Source organism: Phacochoerus africanus, chromosome 11 (genome assembly GCF_016906955.1).
Source record: "Phacochoerus africanus isolate WHEZ1 chromosome 11, ROS_Pafr_v1, whole genome shotgun sequence".
Classification (NCBI taxonomy): Eukaryota; Metazoa; Chordata; class Mammalia; order Artiodactyla; family Suidae; genus Phacochoerus; species Phacochoerus africanus.
Genome location: NC_062554.1, coordinates 77234180 through 77251754, shown reverse-complemented (window position 1 = coordinate 77251754; position 17575 = coordinate 77234180). Strand labels below are relative to the sequence as shown.

The following is a 17575-nucleotide window of genomic DNA, read 5'->3' as shown; positions in this document are numbered from 1 at the left end:
TTTTAGGAGTTCCTATTATTGTTCAGTAGGTTAAGGACCCCGTGTTATCCTGAGAGGATGTGGATTCAATCCCTAGCCTCGCTCAGTGGGTTAGGGATCTGGTATTGCCAAAACCTGCTCCATAGATTGCAGATGTGGCTCGGATCTGTGTTGCTGTGCTGTGGCATAGGCTGGCAGCTACAGCTCAAATTTGACCCCTGGCCTGGGACCTTCCATATGCACACTGAGGTATACAGCATGATTGACCAATGGGGACCTGCTGTATAGCACAGAAACTCTACCTGGGATTCTGTGATAATCTACATGGGAAAAGAATCAGAGAATGGATATGTGTATATGTATGACTGGGTTATTTTGTCCTACAGCAAAAAATATCACAGCCTTGTAAATTAACTATACTTCAATAAAACTTAAATAAAATAAAATTCAGTCATTTGTTCACTTGTTCACTTTTCTAATTCATTCCATCAACATGTTTTGAGGTAACAGGCAAAGCGCTAAGCCCTAGAGAACAAGCCAAACAGAGTACTTTTTCCAAATTCAAGGGACTACTCAATCTATTTGCTGCCTATCTACCACCTCCCACGAGACCAATGCGCACAAAGCATGGTGCTGAGTCCTACATAAAACCACCACCACTCAAGCAAATGACTAACAATTTGCTAAAAGTCAAGTATTGTTATTTGTCTGAAGACGTGCATCAGACTTTTGAGTAAATAAGAAAGCTGACTGCTTTACTTCCTCCCAATTCTTCATCAAAATGCACAAAGAGAAACACAGACAAAAGCTGACTGACAATAATTCAACCAGATGCCAAAGTCTGAGTCAAATGTCCATGAGTTGCACAATCAGTGGGGACTGGCCAAGAGTCATTCCTGTAGTCTCTGACCCCATGCTGCCGCTTCTGGAATCCCATCTAAGGATGAATGGGAGAATGAATAAATGAAGAGACAAGCAAATGAAAAGAGGAGAGTGAACCACAAAGATGGAGAAAGCAATTCATCCATTCCCATTGCCTGAACTTAATTCTGGAACACAGAAGCTTTACCTACCAGGAAAAATAGGCTGCCAGTCATCCCATGGCATGTGAATTCTATCTGAAGTCTCACTGAATTAAATTCCCTCCCTTGAAGTTCCTGTCATGGCTCAGTGGGTTAAGACCTGATATAGTGTCCGTGAGGATGGAGATTCGATCCCTGCCTCACTCAGTGGGTTAAGGATCCAGCATTGCCATAGGTGGGCTGTGGTGTGGGTCGCAGATGCAGCTACGATCCCTCATTGCTGTGGCTGTGGTGATGGCCGGCAGATACAGCTCCATTCAACCCCTAGCCCAGAAACTTCCATATTACACAAGTGTGGCCCTAAAAAAAAAAAAAAAGATTCCCTCCCTTATCCTTTAGGAGGTATTTCACCTCCATTCAGAGAGGATTGTTTTGGGCATAAACAAGCAACAGGGAAAAATGAGGAGGGCAATGGTTTGTAACTGCCCAAGGAAGACTTTGTAAAACGGGGTCCCAGACAGAAAAAGCTCCATGAGCAGAACACAGGAGAGACATCTACTTTCATGTTCGAATAACTACAAACTATCCCTAATTCTCCAACCCATTCAGAGACCTGGACAGTCGACTAAAGAAGACTCGATCCCAGACCAGCAGACCCACACAGGAAAGTTCCTGTTAGCCACTGGGAACTGAACAAACCAAGGAATGTGTGCATTTAGCTACCTTCCAAGACTAGACACAGAAACAAGGAGCAACAGAAAGTTCAGGGAGGGAGGGAGGGAGACATAAGGAGTATCACCCAGTTAAGGAAGGGAAAATGTAGACCCAAAAGACCAAGAGGAAGAATATCTCTCTGATTTTTCCATAAGAAACTATTGAAAAGTATAGAAAACATCTTGGTAACCCTCAACTGATTACAAGAGGACACAATTTCTTACACCCAGGAAGAGCTGGTCACCCAGATGATTCAGGACCTCCACTCTTACAGCCTACACACTTCCTTCCTTCTGGGGAAGCACCATGAGGTTTTCTTTCCCCTTCTTATCTTTTGGTTCATCATCACTAAGATGTCCAACAGATACTTCAGGACAATTTGGTAAGGTGAGTAACAATTATAAGTTACAATTTATTATTTAAGTAGGTTGTATAACAAGGCACTGTGCTTGGGACTTTACATATGCAATCTTATTTAATAATTATAATAACCTCATAAAGCTCTATCATCTCCCACATCAATACAGAAATGACAGCTCTGAAAGGGTGAATAATCTGTCCAAAAGTCACTTAAGTGAAAGTATCAAGATTTAATCCAGGTCTATATTCTTCACTCTGTGCTGTAGTGCTTCAATGTCCAAGCCTGCCATCTTCCCAGCACATGTAGTTCTACTCTACTCTCCAAGCAGAAAAAAGCCTGATGGTGCACACAGCTGCTAGAGACTGACCCATAAGTGTTACCTTGATTTCACCCTCTCACTTTCATCCACTGCCCACCATGCCCTAAGTTCTGCAACCCCACGATATTTCATGAAACTTTTGGTTTCTCTCTATTCCTATTGCCACTACTTAAGTTAGGTCACCAGCATCTCCAGCATGGATTACTGCAATCTCCTTGGGTGTCTTCCCAACACAGAAGACTCCCCAATAGCCATGTTTGTGCCCAATACCCTAGTCCCCTTCCACACCACAGCTGTTTAGAAGATGTATGGTCAAGAGACTAGACCTGGCAAATCAGATTCTCCCAAGAGCTGGTCACAAAGTTTGCGGTGACTGTGTAAGTCTATGTAAACAATGAAACAACCATTGCTCACTGAAGAGAAAACAGTCTCAAAAGAGAGAGAGGACAGCTGGGATTCTAAAAGCTTTCATGTTTACACCTCTAGTCCTTTGTGAGGTTAATAAACCTTAGGCTAGTCAAGATAACCCAAAAAAGTTTTAACAGTTCCCTTTTGACCTAAAAATTTAAGCTGGAAGGTGGAAACAATCCAAATGTACCCAAATTGAAGAATGGATAAACAAAATATGGTATTTACTACATACAAAGAAGTACTATTTAGCATTAAAAGAAATGAAATTCTGATACATACTACAATCTAGAGGAATCTTGCAGATACAATGCTAAGTGAAATAAACCAGACAGAAAAGGGCAAATGTTGTATGATTATACTTACATGAAATACCTAGAGTAGGTAGGTTCATAGTCTATCTTTAATGGGCACCAAGTTTCTGTACAAGGTAATGACAAAGTTCTGGAGATGGACGGTAGCAATGGTTACACAGCAATGTGGATGTACATAAAGCCACCCAGCCTTTCACTTAAAAATGGTTAAAGTGATGTATTTTGCTATGAAAATTTTACCACAATCTATCAGTCCAAAAAAACTTTAAGCTGGTTTAGAGAGGTCATGTTACTTGTACGAAAAAACCTTGATTAGGATGTTCCAAGCCCTTCTTCATCCTGAATCTAGAATATTCAACCTAAAATGTCAAACTGATCACTTCACTCCCTACTCAATGCTCTCCTCCAGCATCGCTATGAAGCTAAACTTCTTGGCATGGCATGTAAGGAAGACATTCCAAGTTCTGGACTCTACTGAGCTTTTCCCTTAATTCTTGCCACTCCACCAGTACCCTACTATACCTTCACCATGACCCAGTCATCTTCAATGACTAACAGAGTCCCAACAATAGCTCTCTACAGGAGCACTTGTGGTAATGTCTTAAATATAAATATGTATGTATTTTCCATATATCTCTAGCCCAATAAAAGAATTTAAAAATTATAGAAGCCAGAAAAGACAAGAATCTATGAATCCACAAAGGTATGTACAAATACTAGAACTAATGTCTTCCTTATGGCCACTGATGATTTCTAATGGCTAAAAGCCTGGGTTTTAATTAGCCATGTTCCACAGGATACAAGGACAAATTCTGGGGCCCAAAGATCTTTGAAAGAAGGAAACACAGATCTCCTCTGAAGTAATATACCCTCAAGCTAAACCTCTAGGAAATCAACAAAAAAGCTCCAAGAAACATGAATTTGTAATTAAAAAAAAAATTACTATACAAATAAAAAAACAAGCCACAGCAAGAAAGAGTAACAAAATCAAAAAAACACTACAGGATCAGACCCATAAAAGACTGTGGGTAGTAACACTAGACTATAAAGAGACTTACTTTGTATTCTGTAATACATGAAGAAATAAAGGGAGAACTGAAACAACGACAAGACTATCATTCACAACTACTAAGATTTGCTAAAAAAAAAAAAAGAAAGAAAGAAAAAAGAAAAAAACAACCACAACTTCAAGAAACAGATTAAAAATAGTACTGAAATTAAATAGAGCAAATGAGTCACAACTGCAAGAAGAATTAGTAAACCAGAAGATATGAAAAAAAAACTATCCAGAATTCAGCATAAAGAATCAAAACCATATGTCTTATAAAACAGAGGTCAACAGCATGTGGGAAGGTCCTTCTTACTTCTAACTGGAGTTCCAGAAGGAGTTCAAGAATAGGAGAAGCTATTATAAGGGATAATGGTTAACAATGTCTAACTGCTGATGAAGACAAAAATTATCAGGTTATACAAAGCACAACATATTCACCAGCAAACTCAATAGAAAATATTCATATCAGGATACATTATACAGTAAAACTGCAAAACACCAAAGTCAAACTGAGGATCAAAAAGACAAAGAGACATGAAAGCATGTAACAAAATCATAATGTAAAAGAAAAGCAAATATAACAAGAGTAAAATAATATTAGAATAGTTTCAAGAGAAATTAACTGTCCACTTAAAATTCTACATAGATTGATAGTAAAACTATCCTTTGAGAACAGGGATGAAATAAACATATTTAGAAAAATACAAAGAGATGGAGTTTACTACCAGAAAAAATCTCACTGAAAGAAATTCCAAAGAGGGTACATCAAAAGAAGGGAAATAACCAGGGGAAAAAAACAAAAAAAACAAAAAAAAAAACCCTTGAGATGTAAAAATAAATAGCAAGTAAAGAAAATGGTAAATATATGAATAATTCCAAGCAAATATTAACTGCCTAAAATAATAATAATGCCTTATTTGTAGAGTTATAAGAAATCAACATAGAACTAAAACTCTAGACAACAGCATACAAAGTGGGAAAAGGTCATGGAGTTAAAGATTCTTGTTTTGACACAGTAAAGTAGCTTTAGACTTTAATGTGCTTGTTAAAGGGTGACCATAAAACAATGTTTAAAGAATATATAATATTCAAACTAATGCAAAATAATAAAATGTAATTAAGGAAAAAAATAACAAAATGTCATTCAAAACATATCAAGAGAGGAGAATAAATAAACAAGAAAAAAAATATGACACAGGAAACACAAAATGACTGTCAAAATAAAGCCAAAAATACCAATAACAATTGATGTAAGTGGACAAAAGGCAAACTAAACCTCCACCTATATGCACTATTTATACCCAAAACATAAGGACACAGGAAAGCTGAAAGTTATCAGGCCAACACAGACACAAATACCATGAGGGCCACACAGTATAAAGATCAAATAAGGTTTACCGGTGAAAATATAACAAGCAGAGAGGTGGTAAATCACTCACAATCTGCTAAACACTAATGTTCGCAAGAAAATAATCCAGCCTCTACAAAACCCTCCCAGACCTGTGACTATACTACAAGGCTACAGTAATCAAAAGAGCATGGTACTGGCACAAAAACAGAAACATAGATCAATGGGACACAATAGCCTAGAAACAAACCCATACACTTATAGTCAATCTATGACAAAGGAGGCAATAATACACAATGGAGAAAAGGGAGTTTCTTCAACAAGTGGCATTGGAAAAATTGGACAACTACACATAAATTAATGAAATTAGAACACTCCCTTACACTATATGCAAAAATAAACTCAAAATGATTTAAAGACCTAAATATAAAGCATGACACCATTAAACTCTCAGGAGAGAACACAGGCAAAACATTTTCTGACATAAATTGTAGCAATATTTTCTTAGACCAGTTTCCCAAGGCAAAAGAAATAAAAGGAGAAATAAACAAATGATATCTAATCAACCTTAAAACCTTTTGCACAGCAAAGAAAACCATCAGCAAAACAAAAAGACAACTTACAGAATGGGAGAAAATATTTACAAAAGGTATGAAAGACAAGGAATCAGTATACAAAATACACAAACAGCTCATATAATCACAATCAATCAATACCAAAAAAGGAAACAACTCAATGGGCAGAAGACTTGAACAGACATTTCTCCAAAAAAGATAAACAGATGGCTAATAGGCATTTGAAAAGATGCTCAACAGCACTAATTATTGGAAAAAATGTAAATTAAACCTACTGCGAAGTATCACCTCACACTGGTCAGAATGGCCAGTATCAAAGATACACAAATAATAAAAGCTGGATAAAAGGGAACCCTCCTACACTGTTGGTGGGAATGTAAACTGGTGCAACCATGTGGAGGACAGTATGGAGGTTTCTTAAAAAAATAAAAATAGAACTACCATATGACCCAGCATTCCCACTCCTGGGCATATATCCTGACAAATCATAATTTGAAAAGATACATGCACCCCAATGTTCATTTAGCACTATTTACAACAGCCAAGACATGGAAACAACCCACATGCCCATCAACAGATGACTGGTTTAAGAAGATGTGGTGTATATACATACAATAATGAAATAATGCCATTTGCAGCAACATGGATGGACCTAGAAATTACAGTACTAAGTGAAGTAAGTCAGACAGAGAAAGACAAATATATGAGATCATTAGTAGGTGGAATCATGTAAAAAATGATACCAAAGAACTTATAAAACAGAAACAGACTCAAAGATTTTGAAACCAAATTTATGGTTACCAAAGAATAAACGTTGTGGGGATTGGGATTGACATATACACACTACTCTACATAAAGTAGATAAGTAACAAGCACCTACTGTACAGCACAGGGTAATCTACTCAATACTTTGCAACAAAATATATGAGAAAAGAATCTGAAAAGGAATAGATATATGTATACGTATAACTAATTTACTTTGCTGTATATCTGACCCTAACCCAACTTTGTAAAGTCAACTCTAATAAAATTTATACACACACACACACACTCATTTCAATCATCTCAAGGCAAAGAAACATGCATCTGATCAAGTTCCATAAGCACTCCATTAAAATTCTTGTCAAACTAAGAAGGGAAGGGAAATATTAAGCAGAATTTCTAGTTGCAAGGAATATCCAGGTAGACTCCTTAAAGGGAGCTGAGGCCCTCGGAGGCATACCCTTTTGTCTACCCACTTGTTTGTTGCTTGGAATGTTGCTTGACCACCTACCCTGGTCTATGATGTGACCTTAAGGATGGAAGAAGATACAGAGCATAGAAGATGAGAATGACGGAGGGAACCTGGGGCCATGAAGTTTTCCGAGCACCACCACACAGCTGTGTGTGGAGTTGCATGCCTCTGGGTTCCTTTGACATGTGAAACTAAGACACTTTTACTTATACAGTCAAAGCCCATCTTAACTGAACAACCATTTCTATTCAAAATGGTGCTGGAAGCTCTAACCCCGGGTGAAAGGCAAGAAAAATAAAGTATGTGAGCCTTGTTCAAAAAGAACTAGAACTAGAACTAGAAAACACAGAAGCACATAGAAAATTACTAAATATTAGTAGGAGAGCCAGGGGAAAAAAAAAAAAAAAAGCCAAATGCATTTCTGTCTATCAGCAGTGGTCAGTTAAAAATCATTAATAATAATAAAAAAAAAAAAACAACGGAGTTCCTGTCGTGGCGCAGTGGTTAACGAATCCAACTAGGAACCATGACGTTGCAGGGTTCGGTCCCTGCCCTTGTTCAGTGGGTTAATGATTTGGCGTTGCCATGAGCTGTGGTGTAGGTTGCAGACGCAGCTCGGATCCTGCGTGGCTGTGGCTCTGGCGTAGGCCGGTGGCTACAGCTCCGAATGGACCCCTAGTCTGGGAACCTCCATGTGCAGCCCAAGAAATAGCCAAAAGACAAAAAAAAACCCAACACATAATAGCAACAAAAAACAAGGTACATCAAATCTAAAAGTCAAAACTTTTATGTAAAATATTACAAAACTTTTTGAAAAGTTTTTTTTTTGGTCTTTTTAGGGCCGTACCTGAGGCATATGGAAGTTCCCAGGATAGGGATTGAATCAGAGCTGCAGCTGCTGGCCACAGCCACAGTGACAACCATGAAGGATCCAAGCATATGGTATATGTCTGCAACCTACACCACAGCTCAGGGCAACACCAGATCCTTAACCCACTGAGTGAGGCCAGGGATAGAACCTGCATCCTCAAGAATACTAATCAGGTTCATTACTGCTAAGCCGCAATGGGAATTCCCTGGAAAGCTTTTAAGAGGACCGAAATTGCTCAAGCATAGTAAGAGTTGCTTACATTAAGATGTTGTAAGCAAAGGAAACCTGACAAGCTAAGCTAAATTTTACATGTAACAGCAAAGAATGGAGCATAACTAAAAAAATTCCTGAAGAACACAGCAAGGTAAGAGGACTTACCTCCCACACACAAAAAGTCAATAAGACCACAGTATTGAAAAGAAGGGGTTCCAGAGAGTTCCCACTGTGACACAGTAGATTAAGAATAGGGGAGTTCAAGTCGTGGCGCAGTGGTTAAAGAATCCGACTAGGAACCATGAGGTTGCGGGTTCGGTCCCTGCCCTTGCTCAGTGGGTTGAACGATCCGGCGTTGCCCTGAGCTGTGGCGTAGGTTGCAGACGCGGCTCGGATCCCACGTTGCTGTAGCTCTGGCGTAGGCCGGTGGCTACAGCTCCGATTCGACCCCTGGGAACCTCCATATGCCTCGGGAGCAGCCCAAGAAATAGCAAAAAAAAAAAAGAATAGGACTGAAGCAGCTCAGGTCGCTGCAGAGGTGAGGGTTTGATCTCTGGCCTTGAACAGTAGGTTAAGGATCCAGCATGGTGGCAACTGTGGCATAAGTCGCATCTGCAGCTTGGATTCAATTCCCGGCCAAAAAAAAAAAAAAATGGAAGAAATCACGGGGAAAAAAAGAGGGTGTACCAGTGCAGGGACAGAAAAATAGATCAATGGAATAGAACTGAGAATCCAAGAACAAAAATAGATATGTAAACTTAAGGTGACTGGCAAAAGGTGATATAAGCAGTGATGCTGGGACAACGGAAATAAAAACAAAACAAATAAATTGGATACCTATCCGACAACATACATAAAAACTCAATTCTAAATTATGGAATACTTTAAAACATGAAAGATAAAACTATTAATGCTTAAAATATAGGACATCTTTAAGAGCTTGATCTATGAAGCACTCTTTAATGACATCTTTTTAAATTGACTTTTTCAACTATATTAATCTTAAGGGAAAAATATTTTAACTATACTAAAGATAGGAGCACTTTCCAATGAAAGAAAGAACAAAAAAAACAAAAAAAAAAAAAAGGAAAGGAAGAGAGGCCAAACACTGGGAAATGCAGCATTACTGTCCACACTAATACAAAAAAAGCACTCAAAAACAGGAAGAAAAGAAAAATAAGCACACAAAAAATGGTGAACACAAATGGCCAATAAATATTTTAAAAGTTCCTCAAACTTATTAGTCACCAGGGAAAGCAAATTAAGACCAGACAAGAAACCACTTCATATCCATCATATTAGGGGATAAAACTTTAGGAGTTGCCAGAAACACTGCTGCCAGGAGGATCGATTAGTAGCACTACTCCGGGAAAATACTCGGTCTTACTAGCAAAGTTGAAGATGCAACCCTGTGTTCCAGCAATTTTACTGCTATACCTTTGCCCAAGTGCACCAGCAAACAGGTACAAGAATATTCATGGCAGCCCTATATGCAATAGAAAAGAACTGCAAACAATCAAAATGTCAGTCAGTAACAGAGTGAAATAGAAGAGTGAAAAGAATGAACTCCACCTACATGTGTCAACATGGATTAATCTCAAAAACAAATAAAACAAGTCAGAAGATTTATATAGTACAACTCCATTTATTCAAAGGTCAAAGAAAATTGGCAAAATTAAACACACCACTTAGAAACGGCAAAATGTGTGATAAAACTATACAGAAAAGCTTAGTGTGGTTAACACAAAATTCAAGATAATGTTTATTTATGGCTGGTAGATTGGAGGATTTAATTAAGGAAGTGCCAACTACTAACTAGTTCCATTCCTTAAGCTGAATGAGGCCCACGTGCGTTCATTTCATTTCCTTGAAACTGTACAAATCAGCTATGAGTTACTTATTAACAAATTTTAAGCAACTGAAAAAGTATCCAAAAAGCTATATTCAGTTATATTCTTTTTTTTTATTTTATTTTATTTTCCCACTGTACAGCAAGGGGGTCAGGTTATCCTTACATGTATACATTACAATTACATTTTTCCCCCAGCCTTTCTTCTGTTGCAACATGAGTATCTAGACAAAGTTCTCAATGCTATTTCAGCAGGATCTCCTTGTAAATCTATTCTAAATTGTGTCTGATAAGCCCAAGCTCCCGATCCCTCCCACTCCCTCCTCCTCCCATCAGGCAGCCACAAGTCTCTTCTCCAAGTCCATGATTTTCTATATTCAGTTATCTTCTTGCTCATCTCCCTGTTTTTAAAAAACTGCTGTTGGTAGATAAAAGTGGTTTTCCAACTGTTACAAAACAGTGCAATTAGCAACTTGGCACTTTAAGGGATGCTCTTCTAAAAAACTGCTATTAAAGATATTCATGTGTAGCTTACCCTAAATAATGCTATCAATTTGTTTTCCAAACACTCAGGTGCAAAAGATGTGCAGGTTTTGCACAGAATATAAAATAGATTCCAGTGACTTGCACCAATGACAACTATGTTTTTATATACCAATTTACATGTGCCCTGCATCCACTAATGAAATCCTTTACATTTGTTTTACTGACAGCAAAATTAAAAGACAAATATATTTACATATATATTATGGGCGGGGAACTATCATTTGACTACAGTACAACAGATTTCCATCTTAAATTGCCCTGTGTCCTTAGTTTAAGGCAAATGCGGGACTAAACTGGAGACTCGAGCTGGCTTGGGCAAATTCATGAACTCGGTTTCCAAAAAAATAATAAAATCCCAGTGAATTTTTGTTCCCAATTTCTGGAGCACCGCTGGCATGTATTTTTATGAGCACTCATTCTGGAATATTCTGGCAAGGTAAATCCCGGAAAACAAAGCCCTGAAAATCAACAGCCACTTGAGCCAGCAAAAGACAAGCATCCTCCCGAAATTTCCTTGAAACAAATTATCTTCCACACCTCCTGACCTCCCCTCCAGAGTCCTGGGTGAGGAAAGCAATGGAGGGAAAGATCAGCAGAGAGTTAAGAAGAGTCTGTCAATCACAAAAACAAAACTTGTCACCTGGGACCTTGCAATACATTCAGTTATCTAACACCCTCATTTTGCGGATGGGGAAATTAGGTCTCAAGAAGTAGCGCACCTAGCGCACCTGCTCAGGATCTAACAGCTATTTATATTCGTTTCCTCTACTACCCCAGTGGTCCTTTCCTCACTCAATCCCAAATGTTTCAATTCGTTGCTAACACGGAGGTGAGAAAACCCACACCACAGTATGGCCAAAAAGTTGGGGCTAAAAAGGGTCGTAGAGATAATCGAGTTAACCTCTTAGCTCACAGGTGGGGAAATTGACAATGGAAAGTGACGCAGCTGAGGCAATAAATCGCCGACCCTCTGCCACCGAGCAGGAGCTTCACAAAGGAGGCGAAAATCACTGGCGACCCCACTTCCCGTCTCCAGGGAGGGAGGGTGTCAAAAAGAAATCCGATCCCTAGATTTCATTCAACAAGAACCTCGCGCTTCCCACGAAGAACCCGGAAAGAGGAGGCGGGGAAACGCGAATGGCCGGTGGCGCAGCAACGAACATGCCACGGAGGCGGGGGACAAGTACCAAACTCCCGCCTCTCTCTTCCGCATCCGTCGGTAGGGAGAAAGGGCAACAGTAAGGCTGCGGCGACTCCCGCGATAAGAGGTACCTGAGGCTCGAGCCGCAGTCCCCCGCCGCACTGCACCGGAGCCTGACACCCTGCTTCCGGGGTTATGTTGCAGCTGGGGGGACAAGATCAAGGGAGGAAGCCTTAGCCCCGCCCTATCCAAGCCCCGCCCCCGCCGACACTTCGCAGAGTCCAGGTAACTTCCGGGACGCTGTGCGTCACTAAGCAGCCGATCCCCACTTCCGGGCGCATCCTAGCCTTCTTCGCCTGCGGAGACAGCGGGACTGTGATCGAGATTTCCGCGCGTTTGATTGGCGGAGCGAGAGTGCTGGTCTCCGCGGATTGGTGCCGGGGAAATCCGCCCCGAAGACGTCTGCCGAGCTCAAGGTTTCAGTTGTCGGCTTGTTTCCCGCCATCTGTCGGTCCTGCGTTGCAGTTATGGTGGACGTGATGGAGTTGCCCAAATCGCGCATCAACGCCAGCATGGTAACTCAGTTCATCGACCAGCCGGTCTGCTTCGTAGGGAGGCTGGAGAAGGTACGTGCGCTTGCTGCCCTGGGCTCCCCCTGGGGAAGGACCCCGTGACTGTCAGGGTGGCGGCTTCAGAGTGGCTAACAGAGTGAAGGAGGACGAAAAGCCTTGAAACATCACTGCGCTCCGATTGCTTTATTTCTCACAAGGGAATTTTTTTGCACACTTTTTATCCATTGCAGCCTTATTTTGGTGCTTCTCTTAAGGCGAGAAATAGGGAAGTCTTCGAATGCGCTGAGTTCTAAATTCTAGCGGCCCCCACCCTCGTTCTGTTTGTGTTTACATAAAGATTACAGACAGAACTCTCACATCTACTTTCAGATTTTTTTAGTTTAACCAGACTTGACAACTAAGCTAATTTTCTTGTTTACTTATGTTATTAATTTCCTTTTTTCTCAAACCTCATTTTCTCGTTGAAGTCGCTTTCCTATAAACATTGTTTGATTGTCCTTTTCTGATCCAGCAGCATTCTGTTACCTCACACCTCTGTTAGAGGGCAGCGTCTCAGTCTGCTGGTAAGAAACAGGCCTGAAGTCTTAGAATCAGGGAACTGAGAAAGCTGAGGAAAAGAAAACTTTTATATAAAGTCTTATTTAGTGGTTTTAGCCATGTATCTTCCTGAAATAGTTGTATTCCAAAATTGGGAAAGAAACTGGGTAGGAATGGGGTATGGTTACAAAATGCTCAAGGCCACAGCAAGTAGCACAGCTGGCATTCAAACCAGATCTGACTGCACTCTTTGCAGCTGTCTCACAGGAGTAGAACCTAGGTCTTCTGACAACCAGTAGTTCTCTGTTTATTCTTGCCTAATTTTTAAAAACATACCCTTTGGGAAATATGTACTCTTTAAATCATGGGTGCCAGTAGATCTCACTTTTAGATAGTATGGAGCCTCTTTAATTTGTTCTTAGCATAATGTTGCCAGATTTAGCAAATAAAAATATGGGACACATTTGTACTAAAAAGGAGGGGTTTTTTTAATGAAATTCAGATTTAATTGAACATCCTTTGATCAGGTATAGTAACACAAGATAATTTGAACCAGTTAAACTGTTCAAATACAACTGTTTTGTGAGCATCAATAAAGTAAGTATGGGTCAGTCTGCTCATCTTTTGGTCAAGCGTTTAATCTTTCAAAGAAGATTTTAAAGGGTTTTGTGTGGAGTTTTTTTTTTAATCATGTTTCTTTTTTTAGATTCATCCCACTGGAAAAATGTTTATTCTTTCAGATGGAGAAGGAAAAAATGTAACCATTGAGTTGATGGAGCCTGTATGTTTAAGTATTAATTCTGTGTATATCTATGTATGTTCTATGTATATGTATATATGTATGTATTCTATGCATGTTCATTTTAATTTCAGAGTTAATTCTTCATCTTGTTTTGGTTTGTTGCTAATGTTTCTGATTCTTAGAGTGGATGTATAAAGGACCAGCTTATCAAACTTCTCTCTCTCAAATCAAATTTTTGCCCTCTTTTTACATTATATTTCCCTTTACATTTCTAACCAGTGATTTTTTTTTTGACTCTGATTTTTTTTTTTCTCTCTGCTTTTTAGGTCCACACCCCCGGCATATGGAGGTGCCCATGCTAGGGGTCCAATTGGAGCTACAACCGCCAGCCTACGCCGCAGCTACAGCAACCCTGGATCCTTAACCCACTGATTGAGGCCAGGGATCAAACCCGCATCCTCATGGATCCTAGTCAGGTTCATTAACCGCTGAGCCACGAAGGCAACTACTGGACTCTGATTTTTTAATGCATCCCTTAAATGCCAGGTGACAATTCTCCATCCTTATGAAAGACCAAAAAATCACGTTAAGAAAAATCTGTTTAAATCACTCTTTCCTTCCTTAGGAGTTTTACATTTTAAATACTATTTTGTATTTTTTATTTACATTTATCTTCAGAGTTCCCATCATGGCTCAGCAGTTAACGAACCCAACTAGTATCCATGAGGATGTAGGTTCAATTCCTGCCATTGCAGTGGGTTAAGGATTCGATGTTGCTGTGAGCTGTAGTATAAGTCTCAGACTTGGCTTGGATCCCGAGTTGCTCTGGTGTAGGCTGGCAGCTACATCGCCAACTCAACCACTAGCCTAGGAACCTCCATATGCTGCAAGTGTGACCCTAAAAAGAGACACACACACACACAGAAAAAAAAATTCATTTTTAGTTGTCACGTATTTGTTTTTACACTTTATGTTTATTGTACTTAAAAACATTTTCTTGGTCATTTATGAAGACAGATCTGTGTGTTGTTTAGTTAATATATGCAGAACACATTGTATAAGATGTAGATAATAGAAGGTTCCTTTCAGTGGGCTCTTTTAAATGAATGACTCCTTATGGAAATGCTGGACATTCTCAGTTTCTTTAAGTGATTTTGTCTTCAACTTTAATGTTTAACTGTATCTTTGGACCTTGAGCCACTGCTAAAGGTAATAGGACTGGCGATATGCTGACAGTAAGTACTCAAACTTTTTTTAACAAGTAACAATTCCATTTTTGCATTGATAAATTTTTAAATTAATTTTCATGAAATGAAAGATTAGTAAACTATAGAACAATTTTCCAAGTTAACTATCAATTGAAGATGTGAAAACACCAAGGCAACATTTTGTTCTTTGTGTTAGCTTGATGAAGAAATCTCTGGAATCGTGGAAGTGGTTGGAAGAGTCACAGGCAAAGCAACCATTATGTGTGTCTCTTATATCCAGTTTAAAGAAGATAACCATCCTTTTGGTAAATAAAGCTTTCTGTAATTCACGTAATTAGGAGGAAAAGAGTTTTACTTTTACCTTGCTATGTCTTGGTCTTGAATCTCAGTCATGCTACATTTTCAATTTCTATATAATTTTCTAATCCCACAGGAAAATGGGAGGACATTTTGACCTGCCACTAAGTAGTGCTTGTATATGTAGTAAACCTAGCAAAGGTTAATTAATGTTAACAGAGTATTTTTGTTTGATTTTAACATATGGATGGAAAACATTAAGTAATGCATGACACCCAAAACGACCAGGCAAGAACTATACCTGTACTATGGATGTCAAAATGGATTATCTCCTATATCCCTTGTCTCATTTTTTGAAGCCACAGTTAAATAAATGATGATTCATATCTCAGTTTTAGAAGATGGGTTGTGAAAATAAGTTGACCTCTAAAAGGGAGAGAAAAAAATAGGTAGAACTCTTCTAAGTAATAATTGATGTTTCAACTCTCCATTGTAGATTAAATATTTGCTAAAAATGTTTCTTTCAGATCTTGGACTTTATAATGAAGCTGTGAAAATTATCCATGAGTTCCCTCAGTATTTTCCTTTGGGTGTTGTGCAGCATGGTTGAACCTGATGAATTTTATGATTGCAAATAAACTACATTGAAGACTATTAATGGAGGCCCCTGATACTTGAGGAAGAGATTCTTGTGATTTTTTTTTTAATGTTTAAAACATTTCTTTAAATTTTTAAAGAAAAAGTTCAATTTCATTAACCTAACTTTATCTGATCTTCCAGTATGTCATTTTTGATGGAACTGGAATATTGACACTTCTCACCTAGTCTTTGTAAAGAATCACATCTCTGGCATGTGGTCAGATTAGATGCGAGAATGAAGCAGTTGGCTGAGTTTTAGTTTCTATTATTAATAAAAGTATAAAAGTGTACTGTTGGTCCTCTCCTTCTTACTCTTTTAATAATATACTCAAGCACAAACTTGGAATCACATAACTATAAGGTCAGGACTGATACTTACCAAATGAAACCCTGAGCTGTGTTAAGAATTTATGCTACCTCAAGAAATATATCATGTTAATTAGTTGCTTGACACTCTGAAAAAATTATTTCATTAGAAAAGCAAACAGAATCCTACATCTTCTGTAATTTGTGAGTACCTGTAGCAGGGCTCTCCACAGAATCAGAACGAATAGGATATATACAGATACAGATAAAAGGATGGTTACGTGAATTGGCTTACATGGTTTTGGAGGCTGAGGGGGTCCCACGAATGATCTGCCATCTCCAAGCAAAGCCAGTGGTGTAATACAGTGTGAGTCCAAATCCCTGAGAATCAGGGAAGCTGATGGTGTAACTCTGAGGCCAAGGTTGAAGATCTGAGAACTGGGGAGACTGGTGTAAGTCCCAGAGTCTGAAGACCCAAGAGCCAAGAACCCGTGTCTGAAGACAGCAGAAGATGGATATTCCAGTTAAAAAAAAAAAAGGCAAATTTGCCCTTCCTCTGCCTTTTTGTTCTATTTGGACTCTGAAAGGATTAGATACTGCCCACTTAACTTGGGCAAGAGCCATCTTCTTGACTCAGTCTACTGATTTAGATGATAATCTGTTCCAGAATCACCCTCACAGACACACCCAGAAATAATGTCTTACCAGCTATCTAGGTATCCCTTAGTCCAATCAAGTTGACACATAAAACTAACCATTCCAGTATCACTTTCTCCATTTGCTAGGCCAAAGAAGAGATACCTGATCATTAAAACAATGAAATCATCTTTAAAAAAAAAAAATTCTTTTCAACTGTCATTATCCTTAATATGAAATTCCTTCTTACTTGTACTTCATTACCACCAAGTAACACTGGGGGTGGGCAGGTACAGCTGTGGAAGTGTGGGATAGTAATGCAGCATAACAGGTGACCTTAAGTCCATTAAGTTGTAAATTATACAAAAATATTTACTTTGATACCATCTTCAATATCAACTTTCATCTCAAAGTATTCTACAAATTACTTAAGCAGCATTGCCAAGGCCATTCATGGTAAAGTATTTTATTATAGGACAATTATAATTGAAATTTACAGGTGAGAGGGAAATCAACTAATCTCAATAACACTATTGTCTTGAATATCAGAGAATGGGTCAGTCTGCAACTGTGTTAACTTTGGAAAACTTAGGACTATTAAATGTTAAAGGTGTGCTGCTTGAAAACTTCCCTTGAACTAGTATGTTTCGTAAACTGGACTAAATGATAGGGTACCATGCTTTCTGTCAAGTG

General features: G+C 38.9%; 2 protein-coding genes across 2 annotated transcripts in view; one reads left to right on the top strand and one right to left on the bottom strand.

Annotated features, from left to right (window-relative positions):
• Nucleotides 1-12216, bottom strand: part of UMAD1 (UBAP1-MVB12-associated (UMA) domain containing 1) — a 222918-nt gene extending 210702 nt beyond the window's left edge. The window contains exon 1 of the mRNA XM_047754189.1: nucleotides 12077-12216. The gene's annotated coding sequence lies outside the window, so the exon portion shown is untranslated. The remainder of the gene's footprint in view (nucleotides 1-12076) is intronic.
• An 88-nt stretch (nucleotides 12217-12304) lies between these two features.
• On the top strand, nucleotides 12305-16230 carry RPA3 (replication protein A3). The gene is made up of 4 exons (XM_047754190.1): nucleotides 12305-12571; nucleotides 13761-13835; nucleotides 15201-15309; nucleotides 15829-16230. The coding sequence occupies exons 1-4, from the start codon at nucleotides 12473-12475 to the stop codon at nucleotides 15909-15911; spliced, it is 366 nt and encodes a 121-aa protein (XP_047610146.1). The 5' UTR covers nucleotides 12305-12472; the 3' UTR covers nucleotides 15912-16230.
• The last annotated feature ends 1345 nt before the right edge of the window (nucleotides 16231-17575 follow it).